Genomic DNA, 24563 nt, shown 5'->3' with positions numbered 1-24563 from the left:
GTTCACGTAGAGGAACTCTTTAAGCAGAGAAAGAGGCAAGCTACACTGTCGGTTTTCAGCTTTAAACTGATTGGTTTTGCTAGAATCAAACTTACATGGAACTGGAACTCCTTCGTGGGTTATTTTTCAATTTTGACACTGGCCACATTTGCTGAGAAATATTTCTGACACATTAGATATCTCTTGGGTCAACCATCCTAACAAGGTCCGTAATGGCCTGAGCTGGTGAGGATTCTGTTCATTCATCCAGGGGTTCATCTGTTTCAGACAAGGTGAGATGTTATTCACAGAGAGTGAATCACCTTCTTGTGTCCCTTCTCACACTGTCGTGTATCCCAGGCCCCTCGTCCCCCAACGTATGGACTGAAACCAGCACTGATCCTATAGAGCAGAGCAGCCCATACCATTCTCTGGCTTGGAACTGGGGGATGGGGATGATTAACAAGGCCTATGTAGGTGTCCTCTCCCTCCCAGAGCAGGCCAGCAGTCCAAGTTACAAATCTACAGCAGTCTTGAACTCACATTTTGTGCACAGTGGTGTTGCTATCCAATGCATTTATTTGGGACATAGAATTAGAGACCAGTCAAGTATCCAGGAGTAAACTGCATACACTTAGATGTGGGCATACAGGCACACTGTATTCTAGACTCTGAGTGTCTACACCAATTCACATCCCCACTAGCTGGTGAAGAAGGACCTCTCAGCATACCCCCAGGCTTGCTCCCAGGCCTCTGCCTGCAGGGACTAGAGCAGTAAGACTAGAGACCAACAGCGAGCCTCACACCCTCCCCAAGGACAACTAGCTTCTCAGGGACTTCTCCACATTCCAAATACATTTTAAAGAAAGCTTTAAGAAGGAAAGTTCTTAGAAAGAGCCGGCATTGATATCAATTACTGGTATTCTAATACCAGTTTTACTGTACTGAAAAGACAGTAAGGAGTCACTTATCTTAAAGAGAATACGCACAAGTTGAACATTGTACGGTTGCGGGGCACCTGGGTGGCACAATTGGTTAAGCATCTGGCTCTTTGTCTCAGCTTAGGTCATGATCTCAGGGTCATGAGATCAAGCCCCACATCATGCTAGGTGCTCTGTGCACAGTCTACTTAAGACTCTGTCTCCCTCTCCCTCTGTTCCTCCTGCCCCCCCCCCCCAAATAAATAAATAAGTCTTAAAAAAAAGAAAATTGTGTCCCCAGCAGTCAATTATACTAGTGTAAGAAATGGAAGACAGGAGCTAGAAATGGCATTGAAAGAGTTGTGGATTTATAGGTGTAAGTTATAGGTAGTCAAAAGGCCAATGTGTACATTAATGAAAGGGAATAGTGTCCAGAATGCAAAAGGCAAAAGACCTTCCCCGATGCAGGTGAGTTAGGTGTCTCTTAAAGTTACACTCAGCACCACACATCATATTCTATGATTCTATGACTTAGTGCTCAGAGGACCATGGCCAGCCTGATGAAGGAATGTGGAGCAAGGATTAAGGCTGAAACGGGAATAGCCAGCTTCGGCTGCCTGGAGGAATGGCATGCGAAGCAAGACTGAACCTTTTCCATTGGCCTGTGGTCCTATGGGGTCTGGGCAAATGAATAGAACCTAACAGCTAGAGCCACTAAAACTTGGGTTGTGAGATCGTGAATTCTCTAATAGCTAAGACTCTGAGGTTCGGCACAGGTGACCATTCGGTAGGCAGATTTTAAAGGAATGTAGAGAGTTGACCTTATCAAGCTCTTTGAAACCCTCCCAAAGCTTTAAGTCCAAGTATTTTCCAATACCCACATGTTTCATTTGATAAAAGCAAAGGCCTGCATTCTTTTCTACTGTGCTTTGACAATGCACAGATTTAGCAATCTGAGTAAATTGTGTTTTGAGATCTGTCTTGATAATGAATTATCTTGCAATATGGCTGGTGGAAAAATTGCTGATACCGTCTACTTTTCATAAGAGAATATATACGTAAGTACTTCCCAACTATTAGGTTAGAGGAAAATGTTTACAGCTCTTCTCCAAAATCCAGAACAAAAGGTAAATTCTTGTTTGGGGATGAATCTTTGTGTTACTGAATTTAGTGGCAAATAGAAACTGTTATGAGTGGGAAGAGATGAATAAATGTTTTCTCACTAGAAATAAGAAAGAAGCACATAGAAGGGGAAATGGAGAGAAAAGTTTTTAGATCCCTGAGTGAGCAAGACAGGGTTTAACTCAAGCCCTCATGTATCAGATGGGGGAAGAGAGGGAGGGAGAGAACACTAGAAAGCAAGAGAACAAAAAATTCAATCAAATCACAGTTTGTCATGTTTCCTCTTAAAATGAGGAGGGGTGCATTTACAGATTGCTAAGGTTTCTTTTATCTTAAACATCTATAATGCTATCAGAAGCTTTGAAAGCAAAGAGAAATGGAAATCTACAACTGAAAAGAAGAAATCTTCTTGTAATTACTTTGTATCAGGTTGCAAAAAAAAAAAAAAAAAGCCGATAGCTATGGAGGAGAAAGCCCATTCAATCAGGTAAGCTTGTTAATTTGTTTGAAGGCAACAAATCTTTGTGCTCAGAAACTAAAGAGACACAAAATCAAATCAACCCCACTAGGAAAAAAAAAAAAAAAAAGGAATAGTATTTCATAAAGAAATTAGGCCCAAAACAATATGTGTTGAATGGAGATATGTGGTGATCTAGCTTCACTAGCTTCACAGTTAACTGATTTGTACATTACATGGGGCTGTTGAGTAACACTTGCTGGGCTCAGATCATATGGATAACAGTGTGACCGGCAGATGTCATTCTATATCCATCTGTCATACTCCTGGAAAGCATCTGATCATTCTCATTATTTCCTTAGTTGGAGAATACTCTTATAAAATAAAAAATGGACTAATCATAGGTAAATACCTAAAAATAATTGAAAGCCAGACCCTTCCTTAGGTTCATAGCTGCATGCTATTCCCCAAACTGCCTTCCCCAATGTAGTCCAGTTTCCCAAATTCTAGAGTGAAGAGTTAGATATAAACCAGGGTGTTTGATTCAAAAACGAAATGGTTGACCTTTGACAGTTAGAAATGGAAACAAGAACTTGTTCTACTCAAGTAGAGATTGCAAAATGGTCACAACCATGATGCCCTCCATTTGTTTATTCTTTTCTGTGTTTAGTTGGTCCCCAAGGTCTTGAGAAAGATCATAATATGGCTGACTCTACTAAAAATGTATCCTATCTAGAAAATAAATTACAAAACAAACATGGTGCATCAGTATTTTCAAAGCCCTAAAAAAGGCAACATTTTATCTGTATAGCACTAGGCATTAAGAGTATTCTCAAATGCAACTTTGAATCAAGATGTGAATGATGTTATGCTCAACTTGCATCAATAAGACATCATGTGTAACAAAATGTTCCCTGGGCTGTTAGGCCAAATCCCACCTCAGTCACTTACCAACTCTGTGATTATTTTAGAAAGTCACATAAACTCTCTGAACTTTAGGTTTTTCCTATGCACAATGAGATTCATAATGCTTACCTTGCAGCATTATTGTAAGGATTAAATAAGATCAGGTATGTGAAAAAGTTTAGTGCCTATTGCTTAGGAAACACCCTGTTGTGCTCCTCCCTCCGTTCCTTTCTCCCTTTCTTTTCTTAAAATCAAGCAGCTTGGGGAAGCAGTGGTGATGATGACTCATTCAAACAGAATATAGATTCTGTGAAATCAGGATACTCAGATCACATTGATTTGCTGCCTGCCTTCTGACAAGTAACAGTGATGGACTATGGCACAGATGTCTGTAAGGGGTTCACAGTTTTACAAAAGACTTTCACATGTCCTCTTCCGGTCCTCACAATAGCTCTCTAATGTGGAAGTTAGGAAACTCAGTTGACAGATGAGGAGCTGAGGTTCAGGAAGTTCAAGTCCCACTCCCAGACAAGCTCTGAGAACTAGAAATTGTGGTAAGTCTTCTGACCTAAGTGTCCACTGCACCCCAGTGGTCTCTTTCGCCGACTGTCAAAGCGCTCCCTGAAGGGAAACCCTGAGCACCTCTGCAGGGACACGCACCAACACCTGGTCTACATTAGATGCTCAGTTACCTGCAGGTGTCCAGCCCTGGGTTCCCTGTCATGATCACTTGTGCTGATGCTGATTTTGTTCTCATGTTCCAGGGTGGGGTCCACCCAAGTTCTGTTAGGTCAGCAATTGAAGTGATGCATTCTCTTCTGTTTTAATGATTTGGCTACTTTTGTAGTTATATTTAGGAAGTCCAACCTGTCTCAAGGAAACCATTTGAAGGGCCATGGGAAGGATTAATCGAATGCAGCTTGTTATCTTTCCAGTAGGGGAATCCATAAAGCTGAAAAGAAGGATTCTGAGATAAGAAGATCCTTCGCTTAGGATCCTATAAAAGGAAACTGCCCCCGCCCCCCAAACTGCCTGCTCCTTTACTAATGCAGAGGAGGGACTTGAAAGTATTACATGGCCTCCAGTAAGCCTGAGCGGGCGCACATACTGGCAGATTACTCTCTTTGCCATCACATAAAAGATGCTCCAGGTGTTTCATTTTTAATTTTCCACTGTTCTTTGCAAGGACCAAACTTTTAAGTACAGCCCTGGTGGTGGTGGATGGACATCCTACTTCTTTTTCCCTCTCCAAGACAACGTAATTGTGCGTCGTACAGGGCAGTCTGCAGTCATTTTTAATATTTAAAGGGCATCTGAGTTGGAGATTAAAATTTATGAAGAACAGTGTGATCCCAGGGCAGAGGATAGGAAGCCATTTCTACTTTCAAATGTAATAAAACAGATGGACGTCCCATTCCAGACAGAAGTGCTACAATATTTCAGATACCTTATGATGCTGGAAACCTACCGAAGGAAATTTGTCTCTCTGCGCATGTGCGCACGCATATATACACACACACTTATTTTGCATTGCACACATATAGATCATGAAGATAATTCCAGAGGGCAAGATTCAATTTTGTTTCTAAAAGCCTAGACTGTCACCTCATGTTGACTAACCAATTAAGTAATAACAAGGAAACACAGTAGAATACTAAGTGGAAAACAATAACGCTAACTACCATGCTCATCATTATCTTGAAATACCCTCACTTGGAAGAGATGATCTAATTATTCCCTTGTGCATCTCTCATGGGAAAGGTGTTATTATTTCCATCTTGAAGATAAATATAATGTCTACTCTCGATTTATAAGTGTCATTTCTTCTGAGAAGCTTCACTATTTGCTTTCTGGCTAATCTTCATACTATGAGTCTCAGCCCAAATTAAGTAATTTTGTAGAATCAGAGGCAGAATGATCTGTTTCCATAAGTGATTAAAATTCAGTGTTTCCCAAATCGTTTTAATCATATACCCTATGTAGTTACAAAATGTCCAAAAATATAGAATATAGGAACTTATAAGGATCATATACAAAGTGAATATAGCCATAAAGTCTAGTGCTTTCCCTGAGTTTTTGTAGGGTGTGAGCAACTCTTCCCTCTTTGAGATGCAGAGATAATTTAGCCCAGAACATGTGCTTTTATCTAAAATTATCTTTTGCTTTCAGGCAAGATATTAGAAATATGTAACCACATAGCATGGCACTATAGGAAGAAGTGATTAAAAGGGAAGTGGAGGCACATTAAAATTTTAAGGGTTTATTTGAGCAAATATATATTCAAATCAGGCAGAGTCCAGCCTACGTGGTTTAGGGACACTGCCAACCGGAGGGAGGGGAAAGGCTTTTGAGGAGCAGAGGCAGAAGTAAAGCAAGGAAATTATTTGATTGGCTGTAGCTTAAGTGGTTGCCTTACTTGAGCCTGGGTGGCTCTTGGTTGGTTGCTCTAAAACTGTGTTTCCTCGGATACAAGTGTATTGACTGAAATTCACAATGGCTTTGGTTGTGATTTGCCTTCGTAGATCACCCAGGCATCAGAGCCACCTCTGTCGCAGGGCCACCATCAGTCACTTTAACATGGTCAACAATGCTGTCTTACTCTAGTGAGTCATACACTTTCCTACTAGCTGGCCTGACTTGCGTTCCTGCCTTCCAGAGTCTCCAAAGGTCACTCTGTTCATCTGCTGGGGGCTTCCTCCCAACACTTCGCTGGAGACAGTCCAAAACCTGAAAGGGGAAACTGTTTTCTCCACAGATCCCCAGAGTTTGCTTGCATAATAATTCTGACCACGTGCTCACAGAAGAGCGAGCCATGGCCTCTTCTCTCTTCCTGTGACATGACCAGTGACAAACGGAGACATTCCTCTTTTCGTGTTTTGTGAGAGGCACGGTTTCCTCCAAGGTCCTCTGCCCTAAGGGTTTTCCCAGTAATGATGTGTACCAGATGGCCTCACCACCGAGTGCCTCACAGAGAACTTACGTATTTGCTCCTTGCTGGTAATCTCAGGTCACACAGTCAGCTGGGAAGTCTGACAGCCTCACCTGCTGCCAACGGCATCAGTTGGACAAAGGAAAGTAGGTCCCTGTTGACAAGGTTTGGGGCCGAGGGTGGAGGTGAACAAAGTCATCGAGGGCTGGGGACGCCTGGGTGGCTCCGTGGGTTAAGCCTCTGCCTTTGGCTCAGGTCATGATCCCAGGGTCCTGGGATCGAGCCCCGAATCGGGACCTACTCAGTGGGGAGCCTGCTTCCCTTCCTCTCTCTCTGCCTGCCTCTCTGCCTACTTGTGATCTCTGTAAAATAAATTTTAAAAAATTTAAAAAAAAAAAAGACCTTGAGGAATTCTTTCCAAAATGGCACAAAACACGTGAATTTATGTTTGCCACCACTCTGAGAAGAGCTGACATTCAGTATCCCAATTTTAAAATAATGTGAGTGGGGATTATATCCCATTATAAATGAAGTCTCTGTTTTAGAATATTGCTATTGATTTCCTGGTTCCTTTAAGTAGTAAGCTCGGTGCATTTCTTTATGCACCAATTATATGATGTAATTGGCAGAACTGGGTTGTGTGTACATGTATATATATTATATAATTAGGGAGTTCTATAAAGTCAGCAGAGGTTCCTGCATGCATTAATTCATTTAACAAGCCCTTAGCCAGCTTATCCCACATGTTGGAGATGGGACAGAACACTAGGGACACAAAAATGAACAAATTCCTGCCCTTGCTGGGCTCACAGTTAACTGGGGAGGAAAGGGTCTGGGTGACTAGTCTAGAGAGAGGTTGGTTCTCAAGAATCACCTATGCCACTTCCCCTCTACTCTAACCCAATTCCTCCAGTTTCTGATTCAGTGTAGCCGGGAATTTGCTTTTCCAACAAGTTCCCTGGTGAGGCTGATACTTCTGGTCCAGGGACCATGGTCTGAGAACCACTGATCTAGTGTCCCAAGTGTCAGAAGGCCAGGTAGGGAAGCTCTAAGGAGGAATTTCCAGCTCTGGTGGGAGGACAAAGGGGTTGTCCGAGGTTTCACAAAGGAAGTGAGTTTTAAAGGATCAGTGGAGAGGGAGAAGGGGGGAGGAATTAGGACATGCCAAACACATTTGGTTCTAAAAGACAAAAGTAGGAGAGAGTACTTATAGTTTGAAAAAAGTGCAGATAATTTCCATTGGCTCAGATGAGGTTTGAGTTTGAAGTAATTGCAAGAGATGAAGCTGAAGACATATGTGGGGCCTGGGGCTATGACTGAGGGCCTGTCGAACACGGTCCTGTAGCTGAGTATTTAACCATGAATCCACAGAGCCTGGCTCCAAGCTGGAACAACCTTGGTTAGGAGAACTCCTGTTATCATTCTCTTTTATCAAAAGAGGGTTCTTTCTGACCCTGGCACAGGGCTTCCCAGTGTTTTGAAAGAAATCCTGTTCCTGTCCCTGAAATGACAACCTTCACTGGAGGGGATAGGACCGTCGAAAGCATGTGTTGATTGCATACAACCAGAACTGGGGGGGGGGGGGGGCGCTTAAGTTTCTGCCATTGACCCATCAGCCACAGTGATGGGGTACGTCAGTAGCTTCATAATTCATTGGTTAATTATGATTGACTCTGAGCTTATGATTGAACCCTAAGCTTCAATCACCTCTAATGGCCTCCTGCTTACTCAGAGGCGAGGGATGACAAGATCTAGGAAGGCGGGGGTTGGAGAAAGGAAGACCGCACTGAGCCCGGATTGCGACGGTATGTGCTTCTCCTCCCTCCAGGGGAAGACGACGACGACGACGAATGTGGGGAGGAGAAGCTGCCCTCCTGTTTCGACTACGTGATGCATTTTCTGACCGTGTTCTGGAAGGTCCTCTTCGCCTTCGTGCCCCCTACAGAATACTGGAACGGCTGGGCCTGTTTCATTGTCTCCATCCTCATGATCGGCCTCCTGACGGCGTTCATCGGAGACCTGGCTTCCCACTTCGGATGCACCATTGGCCTGAAAGATTCTGTGACTGCAGTGGTGTTCGTCGCGCTCGGCACTTCGGTACCAGGTAGAGGATACGTTTCGTGTATGATTTCCCCCAGACGGGGAAGCCCATTCACCTTCTTGACCTTTTCTTTCTCACAGTTTCAAGGACTGTGATAACAAACAGGCCTAGAAAAGGCAAGAGCCCAGAGGTATAAATACTGTCCCCGCCAGAAGACTGTCACGGCAGTTTTCAAGGTTAGAAGGCTGGTCAGTTTCATCGTGATGACAGGAAAGCAGTCCCAGAGGGACTGCCTAGAGAGCACAGACTGGTTTGACGGCAAGATCGATAGATCAGCTCCCCGTTACAGTTAGCACTTTCAAAAACACAAAATTATGAGTCATCCTGAAGCACAAGGTCTGTCTTTATTTATAGAGTTACTGACATTGGGTCATTTCCATGAAACTGTATTGGTTGGGTAACTGAGATCAATACATCCTGAAGACCTGATACCATATTCTCCTGACCCAAAAGTTAATGTAAATTAAAGAAAAAAAAAAAAAAAAAAGACGTTGATCAGGACAGAGCAAAAGTAATCCCAGCCAAACCAAACAGGCCAAGTACACATTTTGTGGATGTCTTTTTGTGCATTCCTTACAAGCTAAAGTCTTCTAACAGTCTACAACCGTAGCTCATTATATTTGCCCAGACTTCTAAGAAATCATCCTCCCAAACATGAACTTGACAGCAGTAATTTTCAAATTTCGGTGAGCATCAGAATTACCTGGGAACTTGTTTTAAAAAGGGCATCTTAACAATCCATAAACATAGTTGTTTTAATTGCATTTATTTAGGATTTATTTTCATTTCTGTCAGTGTTTTGTAGTCAGGAATGCTTTGTATCACATCTTTTGATAGATTTATTTCTAAGTATTTGAGGACTTTGGGTGCTATTATGATTGTCTATGTTATGTGTCATTTTTTATTTATTTGTTGGAATACAATTAAATTTTATAGATAATCATTGTACCCAGTAACCTTATTAAAGTCATTTATTAATTAAAAACCCACCATCAACCTTTGGAGTCAGAAGGTCTAGAGGAAGGGCCCAGACATGTGTGTTTTAAGCTCACAGGTGATTCTGGTGCACATCAGAGCCTACTGTCACCAAAGTTCTAGTTCACATCCTGACAGACATCCAGGTAGCCCTGGCTTTTGGTTTTGATGCTGAAAACAAGTGCACTTGAAATCACATATTTATCTCTTTGCTGGAATTCACTAATTGTTCTTCTGCACTCAGATATTTATCACGTCAGTGTCTCTGAGGCTTTCTTTACTTGTAAAATAAGGATAACCATACTGAACTTGCAGAGTCGTGACAAGGACTGGAGAAAACACCTATAAATGATGCATCTAGTAAAGCACTTAAAAAAGTAGAAGGAGTTGGATTAAAACAACAGCTTTTGGTATTATTTATGAATTGCTGAGGGTGATCTGACCAGTGTAGATCTGATACTTGATCCTTGAGTAACCAGAAGGAACCTGTCCAGATGTAGAGTGGTGAGCCACTGCCCGTGGTGTTATCCAACTGATCCACCAAGGGGGTGTCTTCCTCAAGAGTCCTGACAAGGTTCTGGTGTCAGTGAGTTAACGGCGGACTCAGGGGACCTAGGGGGTCCTCGTACAACTGCCTTAGTAAGTAGAACCATGCGAAGTCTTCCAGTAGATTGCTGATCTCTCAACACCAGCTGTTTCTAGCAGTTTCCAATTTTGGTCTTTATTTTGATTTTTTTTTTTTTTTTCTGAAAATACCCAGAAATTTAACAAGCAGGAGGAAAGCCTTAAAATGTTCATATTGAGTTGTTTTGTTTAGAGAACATATACACCCAAAGGAACTAAACAAAACAGTTAGCCATCACTCTATGTCAGGTTACCATAGAAATATGTTTTAGAGGCTACTCTCCCTAAGGCTTAAATTACTGTATCAAATGGTACCCAGGTTAGCACACTCTTCTGGCCCTGGGTTTAACCCTTGAGGAGAATATGTGCAAATTATGCTAATGAAAGCAAAATTAGGTCTCTCATCAGAGTTACTCAAAATCAACCTACCTCTCCGGAAAGTCAGCAGTTGGTCCTACCAAATGCATCTTTGTTTGCCAAATGATCAAAAAAAAAAAAAAAAAAAAGGCTTTTACTACATAAATCCTTGTTTCTAAAAATATACATTTTTAAAATTTCCCTGCTCCTCCTCTCAATACCTCAAAACAGACTCCTTTTCTTGTATACTAGTCTTCCAAAGTAGCTCTGTTCCTCTCTTGTATTAAACTCTCTTGAAAAGTGTGGCCGCCATACCATATCATTAATTTTTATTTTTTCCTGTAAAATGAAATGTGGATTACACTAAACCTTCGTGTACAAACCTCATTTGTTCTGCCACTTAAAACCAGCTCAGAATCCAGGCAGGGGCAAGAAGAGGTAAGAAAACCTGTTGGGGGAGAATACAACAGAAACAAAATGGTTTCCCTTCACCGCCATAAACTCTTCCCATTGGGAAACAGATTTCTTTGCTCTGTTACCAAGAGAATTCCTGTAATTTGCTGTGGTGTGAGCTGTGCAGCATGTTTTCCACACAGTGTAGTCACAGGTGATCTCATAATCATATTTATATAAACAGACACCCCCTCCAAAAAGCTGTGCAGACTGAACAAGATGCTGAACAAACATAATATTTCTGACTTTATTCTTGAACCCTGATGATTCAGAGAAGTGCTTTATTACCTCTCCTGACTCCTCAAAAACAAACAAACAAACAAACAAACAAAAAACTATTATTCCCAGATGACAAAGCCCAGTTGCTACAGGTGGAAAAGAGACTAATTCTTTTCACTCACAGCTTACCACTAAAGGGCATTGGTCCTGAGGCCCAGTTTTTTTAAAAAATCAAATCTTTAAAAAAAAAAAAAAAAGAGAGAGAGAGAGAGAGCAAGAGCCTACTTTTCCTGAATCACCCTCTGCAGAACTCCTTGTCTGGAGAAGAGGGGCTTCCTGAATGGTCTTCTTCTACCTTTAAATGTTGGAGTAAATAGAGTATGGTCTCTTCCCCATCTGGAAGTCTGACCCGTCACATCAGTCTTCGTGGCTCAAACGCCACCAACACGCTAATGATTACCAAATGTTTATCCCAGCCTCGTCTTTCCGGAGTTCTAGAGTCACATGTCAATTGCCTTCCCTATATTGATGCTGGATGTGTAATGTGGGGCTCCAAATCACCATGCCCAAAGTAGAACTGCTTATTTCCACTACCCATGGCCTTATCCTTCAACCAAACCTGTTCCTTCCAGATCTTGCCTTTTTTCTGGAAAACAGTATCATCATCTAAAACAGTATGATCCACACTGATCATCATCATCATCATCATCATCATCAGTAACATATCCACAGTGTCCTTGATTCATCATCATCATCATCATCATCATCATCATCAGTAACATATCCACAGTGTCCTTGATTCCTTTTTCCTCATCCCCACAGTCAAGACATTCATAACTCCTACAGATCTTACCTCTACAGTGCATCTTGACGGGACCCATTTAGCTCTCTCTCCACCACCAAGTCCTGGTAGGCCGTTCTCTTGGATCCCTGCAGAGGCTCATCTCTGTCTCCATGCTTCTGCTAAGGATTGTTTTAAGATGCAAATCAGACTGCATTTCTGCCTACAATCTTCCGTGGGCTCCCTACACAGGACAAACGTCAGAAGTATCCCCCTGGCTTACAAAGACCTATGTGATTTGGCCCCTGACTGTCTTTCCATTCTGTTTTCCCCCTTCCCCACTGTTCTTGAGCCCCACTGGCTTGTTTACTGTCCTCCGTGCCCCAGGCTCACTCCTTTCTCAAGGTTGCACTCACTGTCTAAAATGCCCTTTACCGGGACGCCTGGGTGGCTCAGTGGGTTAAGCCACTGTCTTCGGCTCAGGTCATGATCCCAGGGTCCTGGGATCGAGCCCCAAATCAGGCTCTCTGCTCAGCAGGGAGCCTGCTTCCTCCTCTCTCTCTGCCTGCCTCTCTGCCTACTTGTCATCTCTCTCTGCCAAATAAATAAATAAAATCTTTTAAAAAAATAAAATAAAATGCCCTTTCCCTTCATTGACACAAGACTGGTTCTTTGTCTTCAAGTAGATCTTTAAAAATCACTTCCTCAAAGAGACCCTTCCTAACCACCAATGTGAAGCATCTTATATCATCTTCTTTTCTTTTCTTTTTTTTTTAAGATTTTATTTATTTATTTGGCAGACAGAGATCACAAGTAGGCAGAGAGGCAGGCAGAGAGAGAGAGGAGGAAGCAGGCTCCCTGCTGAGCAAAGAGCCTGATGCGGGGCTCGATCCCAGGACCCTGGGATCATGACCTGAGCTGAAGGCAGAGGCTTTAACCTTACTGAGCCACCCAGGTGCCCCTATCACCTTATTTTCTATAGAGTCTTTATTACTTTCTGGACATTGCGTTTGGTTTTGAATGTTATTGTCTACCTCTCCCTGCTGAAATGTAAGCTTCATGGAAAAACCCTGCCCTTTCAATCTCTCATTATCTTTGGCTTCTAAAATCATGCCTAGCAAATGCATAAGTAATGGAATTGTATATGCCCATGTGCTTGTGTGTTTGTGCAGATGTGCTTTGTCTATAAATGAATGTACACATCAGTCATTTACACATCAGTATGAGTTACTTAAATCAGATGGCTTTCTTAACACCTAGAGACAAAAAAGAATTAAAGTTATGATTGAGGGAGATGTGCCAAGCATACTTTTGTACTGTGACTTATTCTTGGGGAATATATCTGGGTAGGTTATTGTGGTAAGAAGGGCATGTGTAACTTAAGAGCATGGAGTCTCCTCTTTCACAATTTGGCTATGCTGGAAAGTGTGATGAGGAGTGAGATAGGTTGTACCTTCTTCATTCTTTTCTCTGCTATCATCCCTGCTTTTAAGATCCCGAAATCAGGCCAATACTTTTAAAACTTTTGATACCCTCTGTGTAGTGCTAAATAGGCATTTTGCAGTAGCCTGACTTGGGTCCATAACTATGTTACATCAGACTGTTTCTATAGAACACAGGGTCAAAATTCAAGAGAAATTAATCCAACAAGAAATTAATCCAAAAATGGCTAGAACCCAGCCATTTTTGTAGTAGGCATTATCTGTATTGTACACCTTTTTAGCTTAAAATTATTTACTTGGATAATACTGGGTATATTGGATCAAGACATTCCAGCTTCTATATCATGTTCAAAACGTGATTTTCCTTTCATCTGTTGCTCTACTAGAGTCAAGTAGAAGCAAGCATCCTTCCTTAATTACAGAGAAATCTCTTAGATGTTAAGGAGTTGGGAATATTTTTACGTCACTCAGTTCTGCCTTGGTCTTTCTCCATACATCTTGATTAAGGCTTGTGCCTGAATCTCACCTACTACCCCCTATAATTTTCAATTATGAGTTATTTACTCCTAGGACCACAACACTTTAAAAATTGGGTATCATAGAGCTGTTTCTTAGCCTCTGGCATTGTTGGATTTTCTGTTCATTTCCAGTGTTTTAAATGTCCTTTAAGTTTTGTTAAGTAGGAATTATTTCACTGTAGAAATTTTAAGTCATGAAGGGAAAGAAAATAGATGATTTTAGGCATTTTTTCCCATTCTTTATATAGAAACTTTGGTTAAAAATAAGAGAGAAACTGTGTGCTATTTTAAAGTTACATTACTTCCGGATTTCTAACTATCATAGGAAGAATTTGACAAAACCTGGTTATCCTAGCCATTCCCTACATTCTCTTAGCACAGTATCAATGACAGTAAACTGAGGGGATACAGGTATGGGAGCATTAGAGCTCAATCCAGGAATGCTGGACTTCCAACCATTACTCATTGTATGACTCTGATTTTTTGACTCAGCCTTGGTTTTCTTGCCTGTAAAACAGGCATGTATTAAGCAGAGTTGATGAGAGGATTAAGCACTATGGACCTCAGAGCACTTTGTCAGCTGAAAATTGGTATTAATCCATGACATAATTACACTGACATCGACTCTCAAAACGTCAAAAGGAATAGAAACCATCAGAAATGAGAATGAGTAGGATAAGTTTTATGAGCAGAGGTGGAAATTTTAAAATATTTACATCACTCCACCGTGTGCTAGGCATGCGCACTGTATTTACATGATCTGTTATATTATTTAGGTTATTTCATTAAGTGATAGGAAGTGATTTTGTCCCCCCCCCCAAGGTTTACTTATTTATTTTTTGTTCCTTAAATCCTTCTCCTAAAAATGAGTTTTATTTTTTACTTCTTTAATATTGTACTAGAAAACACTATTTGTTTTGCAGAAAAAAGAATCGCTATGGATGGTTAACATGTTTTGGGTTTTAGTTTCCCGACCTATAATAACTCTAAAAATTACAATACTATATCATATACTTGAGTAATAGGACATTGCAATTTATTATATCTTGCTGCTCTATTTCCACTGGATCCTAAAGTAACTTGTATGGTTTTACACGTTGTATATGGCAATCTAAAGGGATCACCATAATCTAAATGATACTCCTGGGTATGTACAGGGTACCACACCCATGGATGTATATAGTGGTGGCCCTGTCTAAAAGTCACTCTATTGCATAAAGAAAATAAGCACCAAAGTCCTTAGTTAACTAGGAAATTAAGGCTCAAGAGAATAAATGATTTGCTCATATCCAGTTCAAGTTTCAGTCAATGACAAATCGTGTCTCTATTATAATCTGTACTCGACCACTCTCATCCCACCTTGATTTCACTTTTTTTAAAGTAAGCATTCTATACATTCTTTTTCACATACCTTATAATTTGGGGAAAATTACTTCTTTCTTTGCTTCCATTTAGTATTTTCCATTTTTAAAGCATACAGCAGGATTATACTCAAGCTCTTTGGGGCCAGGCACTATCATTATTCTCTTTGGCATGGAAAACACCTAGTAGAATACATGCTTCCAAAAATTTCAGAAACGGTAAAGGCCTATTTCTATACCCATAAACAGTTAGCATTTCTTACACATAAAAATTTAAACACTAAGACCATTGGAAACCCTTTTAAATCTGTTCAGCTCTGACTTAGCTGGCAAAAAAAAAAAGCCACATGAGCATAGCCATGCATTGCTAATGGAAGTGACCACAAGAGGAGGTCTGGTCATTCTGCGCCAAGACCAAAGATTTTTATGATACAAAACTGGCCAGCCACTGGGGTCAGTAAGACCCAAGAAAGACATATTGGGGATGTTCTCCCAGCCGTCATGTTCTGCAAAGACTTACTGACCATTCTGGAAATCAAGCCTAGTCTTCTAAGTCTCTTAGCAGAAAGAAGTAGAAGCCCAGGAGTAGGAGCACTAGAGATAAGTGTCCAAGGCATCTATCCCTACACACACTCAGCCTACCCCTTACCGAACAAAAGAGATGGGGACCAGAAGGAAACACAGCACCCCACACAAATCAGATATTCTTCTCAGGGGACATTGTATTCAGCCATTCGGAGATCTCACAGCCATCTGATCTACCCAGGAGAACCACAAGGAATCCGAGGGATGCCATCACTTCCTCTCCTTCCATCCTGCTTGAGACAGTGTTCTCATTTCTGGGCTCACAGATGAACGCGTTAACTCTCTCAATATCAGAAAGATTATGCGAAATCTTCTTGAGTACAGTGTTCATGGAGATCCATCCACCAGGAGGTATAAAAGCACACGAGCTTTAGAGTCAGACGGACATGAGTTCGAACACACCCACGCCGCTTCTAAGATGTATGACACCTAGAGGCAAACTGCTCACCTCCTATCAGCCTTAGTTCCTTAACCTGAATAACAGGGGCATGAAAATCTGTCTCAGAGTTGTAGTGAGGATGACACGAGAGCACTTTAACCAAGTACTCAGCACAGGACCTCGCATATGACTGCTACTCCAAAAAAAAAAGAGTTAGATCTCTTTTCTTTAAAAAAAAAAAAAAAAAGGATTTTATTTATCTGACACAGAGAGAAAGAGCACAAGCAGGGGGAGCAGCAGGTAGGCAGGAGAGGGAGAAGCAGGCTCCCCGTTGAGCAAGGAGCCCCATGTGGGGCTCAATCCCAGGACCCCTAAGGCAGCCACCGAACTGGCTGAGCCACCTCTCTTTGCTTTTCTACTTCACTGGACTGATACGTGGGTTTAGGCCTCCTGGTACTTAGCTACATCATAGCAAGTAAAAATAGCAAACCAAGTAAATTTGCAGCCTGGCTTCATTATGGTCCTGTGTAAGGAATCCTGGTGAGATGGACATTCCCAATTTTGTTCCTGTTTCCTGCCACTGTACTGTATCCTCTCTGAACTTAATCCTCTGAACACTGGCGTTTCAACTCAGCCACAGGCTGGAGAGGAAGTGCTGTAGCTACAGTGTGTATACATTTTTAATTGGATGATTAACATTTCACATCAGCTTAAATGGGAATGAAAACAGAATTGCTTTACTCTGCATCATGATTTCCCCACGGCTTTAATGTCTGCTCCCCCAAGAGGATCCTAAAGGGCAGGTGTATTTCATTTCCAGATACCCTAATAAGCAGTTTCTTTGCCACCAAGAAAGGTCAGCACTGCTGAAAACAGGCCCTCTGATCGTAGTCCGGCCAAGAGGCAGAGCCACCCAGGGACACAGCCAGAGCGCAGCACCACGCAGCACTAATCCTAGGCTTTCCCTAGGACCTTATCTCAGCCTCGTGCCGGGGACCAGAGAGCTGGAGGTAAAATGCTCCGTATGTTTCAGCACACTGTCTTACGAATAGGTGATGTCATAGCAGTTGAAAGCAGCTCACAAAAGCAAACATAAGGACAGAGCAAAACAAAGGAAGGCTGAATACTAGATTTCACAAGATTTGCTCCATAAATGGCACACGAACAGCCTGTTATCCGAAACTGAAAAAACACTGGGCAGTAGACTCCAGGCAGCAGACCCAAAGCATCTTGTAAAAACCTGGGAAACACCCATTTCAAAACGATTCGTATCCTTTATTCTTATGGCCCAAAAGAAGAATTTGTGTTTAGTACTTTTGTTTTTTTGGCTGGCAGTTACAATCCTGGATTCGACTCCAGGGCAGGACTGTGTGAACAGCGGGCAGGGAGCACGAGGCTGAGGGGGACCAAGATGCTGACCATGAGGTCCCCTCGTAGGGGGTCCAGGAGAATTCAGCGTGTGGAATGCCCAACAGGAAGCTCCATGGTCTTTAGATTAGTGCCCCAACCCCACGCCAGCCGCCTGCACTCAGTTCCACAAAAACCACAGTGTAGGAGAAGGGAAGCTAAAAATATTTCATCCTGGTCTTATCTGATCCTTCCTACAGAGTCTAGGTCACCCAAAGCAAGGACATTGGCAGAAACATCACCCCATTAAGCGGTGTGGGTAATCAGTGTGTGTGTGTGTGTGTGTGTGTCCAGAGAGCGGGTGTTATGAATGTGCAATGTGGATGAATATAAATTTCCTCCCTTTTTTAGTCTCAAGGTATATTCCAAAGGGAGCCAATGTCAAGTGCCCTGAAGGCCTTAGACCTGTTTGCTCCAAGGGGATCCATCCATGAGAGCACGGGTCTCCTACAGAGGACTTGTAAATAAGGTTGAGGTGGCAACTTTCATCTTTCTCCCTTCTCCCATTTGAAAATAAGATAATGAAAATGAAAAATTTCAAGAGCCACTTTTTTTTGCATTTCTTTTCTTCCATAGTCAGGCCTCGGGCTGCATTTTTTAACAACTTTATTGAGACATAATATATACATACCAGAAATGTCCCTCATCGAGGGATACAGTTCAGTGATTTTCTTAGCAGATCTCTAATACCCTGCAACCACTACCCTAATCCAGTTTTAGCACATTTCCTCACCCTCACCAGATCCCTCTCGCCTCCTGACAGGGAATCCTCACTTCTACCACCTGTCCCAGGCAACCACTAATGTCACTTCTTGACCCACAGAGTTGCCTTTATTCAACATTTCTCAGGGACCAATTTTAATATAAAAAGGTCACGGGTTCTCTACATGATAGTAATTGCATTTTAGTAATACAAAAGGTAGTCATTTACCTCAGGTTCTGTAAGATTTTTAAATAATTTTTGTTTTGTGCATCACAAAATCTCTACCGACATTTGCAAACTCTGAGTGAGAGAGGTTTTCAGCTTCATCCCTTTGTCCATATATGGAACTGGGCAGCCAGCCTTTAGAACAATCCCACTGTCCTCCCCACAAAGGTAATCTTGGCTCATATATTCCAAATCGCTGGGGAAAATACCACACAATAGTATTTTGAATTAGCACTATGACTCTTGGGGTAACACTTTGAGCCTAAATATCCTTGGTCCAGGGAGTCAGGTAATCATAACGCAGTGCTCACGAGGGAAATCCAATGAGTTCAGCTTCTTACTCTTATCCCTGGCCTCAGCATGTCACCCTGTAGATACTAGTCATTGGCCCCTGGACCCCTTAGGGAGCGAGTAGAGCCCAGGACCTTGAACAGAGGCCATGTACATGTTCTCCCTACACACAGACTGACCCATTATTACTAAATTCAAAAGAAAAAAAAATGTGTAGTATAAAAAAGCAGAACTTAATTGCCATGTCATGGCACTGCATGAACAACAGATTTAAAGCCCAATGGTATTTTGAGAAAAGAAGGCAAATAAAAAGCAAGTCTTACATGTGACTGTAAAAGCATTTTAATATCTGTTGGGGATAGTGCATATTATAGCATGAAGCCGTGGTACTTGGCATTTCTGCACAAAGCCAGCTGGAACGCCGCCGTCAGCGTTCCTCAGCACACAGGCCTCACATCCTGCCTCTTCCCAAGAATGAAACATAAACTATGTATTATTAGTTCATATTCTGCTTCATTCCAGAAAATGGATTTAAATCCATAAAACGCCTTACGTTCTTTGGCCACCTTTCCTGGCACATGACCCAGAAATGCCAAATCTATTGGTGATCATATTTGACAACCTTTGTTTAGCTCAGCACATATAAATCCTGTATTTTGTGCTAAAGAGAAGTCAGCTTACTTTGGTTCTATCATTTACAGTCCGAGTATTACGTTTCGTATTTGTTTTCTTTCTCCTCTCCCCTGCCCCCTGGAGCCCAGGGGGCTTTTTGACATGGTCCTCCATAAATCATAAACTCTTATTAGGTTATCATTATAAAAAATCGTGGGTTGAGACAAGAAGCAAGACTTGCTGTCGTCCCGAACTGCAGAGATCCCCGCTGGGGTCTACAAATGGACCCAGCGGGCTAATTACACCTTCTCATTCCTGCATCGCAGTTGTAAAACAACAAATCACCACAAATGTGGCAAAAAGGATCATATAAAACGTCCTTCCCTGAAGGATTCTATGTCTGAGGATGCTTCAGCCGGTTGAAACATGGCAAACCAGAACCCTTAATCTCACCCGTCAAACTGGAGCACCGCAAGACAGGCTGCTCAGAGGGGGCTCAGTATTCAGGGTGAGGTCGCATTAGAAGTGGCTCAGGTGCTGCCCGTCCTTTGGTCTGTGCTTCTAGAATTTCACATTTAGGGAGACAATGGTCATAGCCCCCAGAAGAACCTCGTGTTGGTAACTTCAGTATCAAGTCTTCTTGTCCTGAGAATGTGGATCAAGCCCTTTCTTCTACAACAGCTACACCCGGGTTGAGTCCGCAGCAGGGATAGGAGTGAAAAGTAATCTTGAAAATTAAAAGCTTTTGTTTTGACAGACGAAGCCAGGAGTCAGGACGTGCAAACTGAGTGAGACAATATGGTGTTCTTGATCATCAAATCGTCAGGTGGTCTTCTCTCTACACTAGTCATCAGGCATTAAGAACGAGATTAATACCATTTTTAAATGAAGTCAAAGGAAGCAGTAGGATAGGGGGCCATAACATAGGATCCAGAACTATTCTGCACTCAGTTTCATTGATTTTACAAATATTTAGGGAGCCCCCACTATACAGTAGGCTCTGTGGGACACAGTAGACACAGAGGGATAAATAAGACCAATGTTAGGTTGAATCCCATGAAGTTCACAACTCAGTGGAAGAAAATGGATGCTTCACAAAAATAGGATAACATTTCAGATAGCAGTGAGCATGAACCGTGTTGAAAAGAAAATAAAGCAGGATTATGGAATCCTGGCATTGACAGCACGTGGTGGAGGATTTTAATAGGGTGGTGTGACTCCTACACCAAGAATCGGCAAATTACCTACTCAGACCTCTAGTTATCCGCCTGAAAATTCATCCAGGCAGTTCAAATCTTAGAAATGATGAATAGAGGTTACTTTTTCCTGGCCTATTCCTTTAAATAACCCCTTTGAGTTATTTGGTGGTTTCCTTCTCTCTCTGGGCAGCTGAGACTGTCTTCTCAGCTCCTACCACATCTGTTCTTATGGGAGAGTACCCGAGTGCTCTGGGCTTTTCTCCCCAGTGCTTCTTCCCCTCCTGTTGGGAATGGTCTGTGTCAGTTATTACTTTGGAATAACCAACAAATGATCCACATTAAGGCATCAGTGATTCATGATGATTTCATCAGGGCAGAGCATTTGCATGAAACAAAAAGTGTTTCAATAGGAACCACGTTTGCATAGCTTCATTGTTTAAAAGGTACATTTGTATAATTTATCTCTTCCATATCCACCGCAGCCCTAGGAGGTAGGCAATCTTGATGTGTTATTCGGTTCAGAGCATGGGGTAGTAGCTGGCAAGAACAGGATTTGACGAAGGATCTTGGAAACAAGGCTGCCGCATGAGGACCTGGGCACCGGGAACGACAGGACGTGGATTCTAAGCCCACCCCTGCGTTCCCATTTCGTCGGACTCCTGGGGAGCTTTGGCTTTGTCCCCTGAAAAGATCAGGACTGATCTTTTCCACCTGCTCCTCCCGTCCACCCACCCACTGAATTGTCACGAAGAGCAAATGGTACAACATCTATGGGAGAGCTCTGAAAATTCTAAGATGTAAAAATAAGAAATTTTTGTCAAAAGACATTTTAAAAGTGTCTACCGAGAGCTATACTAGGTGCCTGGGAGAGAGACAAGGATAGAACCTGACGTGAGAGTTCCGTCTCATCACGTACCCTTAGCAGCTTGGATACAGCTCCACACCTTCCTTTCTAGTCTCTGCGGTGCAAATTGCATCTCTATTGAGAGCTGAAGCACCAATGAACACTTGGGTCTTAGGTCCTTTCCCAGAAGTCTCAAGGGGACAGAGCTCTTAACAAATGAATATGCGAACTGATTTTGTGGGTTGAAGTCAATGGAATATACAATTAGTAAATACAATGTGATGGTTGGAAGGAAACTAAGACTCACACATCTCTTCCCCTCACAAGTGGTCTTCAGAAAGCTTTTATAGTGGGTGAAGTTTGTTTTCAGAATCCTCGTTCCCCTTTATGGTCTGTCCTGGGCACCTGCCTGACTCCGAACTCCAGGCCAGTCCCTGAGGGCCAGGAAATCTCCTCACCACTTCTACCTGCCCCCCACCCTGCTGCCCATTGAAATGCACCTGCTCTGTGTGTCCTTCATAGGATACCTTCCTTCTTAGGATCTTGCTACCATAGCCCTGACCACCGAAAGGACCAGAAAAGTCTGAAAATCAGCCTTTCCTCCCTTCCCAGACAGACTCTATTATGTAGATGAGGCTTTTTTAAAAAATGTAGGTTAGCCCTTTAATAATACCATAAACACAATCTTTGTAATTAAAATGGAAAATATTCATAAGCACAAAATTTTTAAAAAACCATCCAGCAGTCCCACCATTCATTTGCATTTTTATATCTTTATTTCATTTTAAAATCCTGGGATGTTTAAAGAAATTGAACAAAAATGTATATACAAGGATATAACTAATTACCCACATTTAATGGACTTATATTAAACATAGTTATAGAACCTTTTTCACTTAGCAGTGTCATGAACATTTTACTTTGTTATTGTACCTCTAACCATAATTTTAACATTTGCACATCAAACTTGTAATTTTTTACCAGAAACGATAGTTTTCTAATTTTTCTCTAACATAAAAACTCTGCACTGACTACCCCCACACATAAACGTTCACACTTGCAGGATTACTTCTAAATCCCCCAAAATAAAATTGCTGGATCAAAGATTTTGTGATTTTTTTTTAAGACTTTTGATAGACACATATGCCTTTGGGGACCATTCAATTAATCCATAGTAATAAGCTAATGGAAAAAAATTGTACACCCCATCAACGCAAAGTAGGAGCAGAAGTAGAAGAATTACCAAAACTTTCTAGAACCGCCTCAACTCCCAACTGTCAGGTAGCACCTACTGCCTCCAGGCCTGGGTTGAAGTTGTATGCAGTGACCTTTTTTTTTTTTCTATTTCTTGAGTTGCCTACTTTTAATAGTGCTGGTGCTTTCCTGAGCTCATAACGCACAAAGCAATCCCTTTCAAAAAGAGAAGGTCTGTGGGGGACTATACCTGGGTAAGTATCTACAAGGACACAAGGCACATGGGTGTCTTCAGCGTATCATGTAGATCTGCAGGCCCTGAATGACACTAACAGGGCCCAGCTGACAGGGAAGTTCTCTTTTAACCTAGGAGGGCTACCTGGAAGGGAGAGGGAGGGTTTCTGTTTTTCTCTAAGTTCTAGTGCAGTCTTTCTATCCTGTCTCACTCAGCCATGTCTACTGCTAGCAAGACTCTTTACCATCTCTGAAGTAGGACTTGAGAAGTTTCAGATAAGGGATGGATGTTCCAGAAATAGAACAAAGTAATAGAAGAACGAACCTGGCTTCAAAGGCAAGGGAGGGTTGAGGGAAAGAGGGGGACTAAGGGGAAGGAAGGAAGAAGAGAGCTGAAGGGACCCTATTTCGTGCAGGGCAGCCCCGGACTGTGTTCGAGGCAAGGCGTTCCAGTCATGTCTAGTAACAAACTGGTTTGGGAAAATGACAGTCAGCTATGTGTTTGGGCCCCAAACATCCCCTTTTTTGCCTTTTCAAAATTACCAAAATGTTGCGTGACTAAATCTCAACCATGCTTTACCCTCATGGACTCAGTATTAATAAAATAATGGTTTATTATAGGGGCACCTGGGTGGCTGGGTCCATTAAGCATCCACTCTTGCTTTTGACTCAGGTCCTGATCTCGTGCCTTATGAGATCAGCCCCAAGTTGGGCTCCAAGCTCAGTGGGAGGCAGCTTGGATATTCTCTCCCTCTGACCCTTCCCACACTCATGCCCTCTATCTCTCAAATCAATCTTAAAAAAAAAAAAAAAGGTTTATTATAAAAAATAATAGGATTATGGCTCAATGCTGAAAATAGCAGTACCTTGATGTTATTTTAAAAGTAGGTTCTCTCAAGCCTATTTTTATGTACTAGAAAGACAGTGTAAATGTAATACCCAAAAGAAACCAGGAACTTAAGGAATTGATAAAATTACCTTGTCAGTGATCTCTAATGTTGTTCTAAAGAAATGAAGGGTCATCCATGAAAATAGCCCCTTCATAATCTGTTTCTGTCCCAGGTGAACATGATGAAGTTTCTGGATATCCTCTTTGAATGCTTTGTCCATTTTCAAATTTCAGATATGTTATTTAGTCCTTGTTAATACCCACGCTCTTGTGCTCTGGGACACCTGCATGGCTCAGTCTGTTGATCATCCAACCCTTGGTTTCATTTCAGATCATGATATCAGGGTCATGAGATCAAGCCCTGTGTCAGGCCCTGTGCTCAGCACGGAGTCTGCTTAATATTCTCTCTCTCGGGGCGCTTGGGTGGCAGTGGGTTAAAGCCTCTGCCTTCAGCTCGGGTCATGATTCCAGGGTCCTGGGATCAAGCCCCACATCGGGCTCTCTGCTCAGCAGGGAGCCTGTTTCCTTCTCTCTCTCACTCTGCCTGCCTCTGCCTACTTGTGATCTCTCTCTGTCAAATAAATAAATAAATAAAATCTTCAAAAAAAAAATTCTCTCTCTCCCTCTACCCTTCCCTCTGCACACTTTCTTGTTCTCTCTCTCCCTCTCTCTCTCTCTCTCTCTCCCCAAAAACTAAATCCTAAAAAAATAAACTACCATGGACCTGTGGTTAAGAACATGAGCTCTAGCTAGAATCATATTTGTTTGATCTGAATTCTAGTTTCACCTTTTACTGGCTATATAACTCTGAAAAAAATTTTCTTTTCTTTTTTTGTAAGATTTTTTTTATTTATTTG

At 42.0% G+C, this 24563-nt stretch overlaps 1 protein-coding gene across 20 annotated transcripts in view; it reads left to right on the top strand.

Annotated features, from left to right (window-relative positions):
* The window catches only part of SLC8A1 (solute carrier family 8 member A1), a 379580-nt gene that overhangs the window by 343427 nt on the left and 11590 nt on the right, over nucleotides 1-24563 (top strand). For all 20 annotated transcript variants that reach the window (XM_082743258.1, XM_082743260.1, XM_082743264.1 and 17 more), the window contains one exon: nucleotides 8142-8417. In XM_082743258.1, the coding sequence (XP_082599384.1) occupies nucleotides 8142-8417 (276 nt within the window). The remainder of the gene's footprint in view (nucleotides 1-8141; nucleotides 8418-24563) is intronic.

The sequence above is a fragment of the Mustela nivalis genome (assembly GCF_964662115.1).
Source record: "Mustela nivalis genome assembly, chromosome: 8".
Taxonomy (NCBI): Eukaryota; Metazoa; Chordata; class Mammalia; order Carnivora; family Mustelidae; genus Mustela; species Mustela nivalis.
This window is presented reverse-complemented; position numbering and strand designations above follow the sequence as displayed.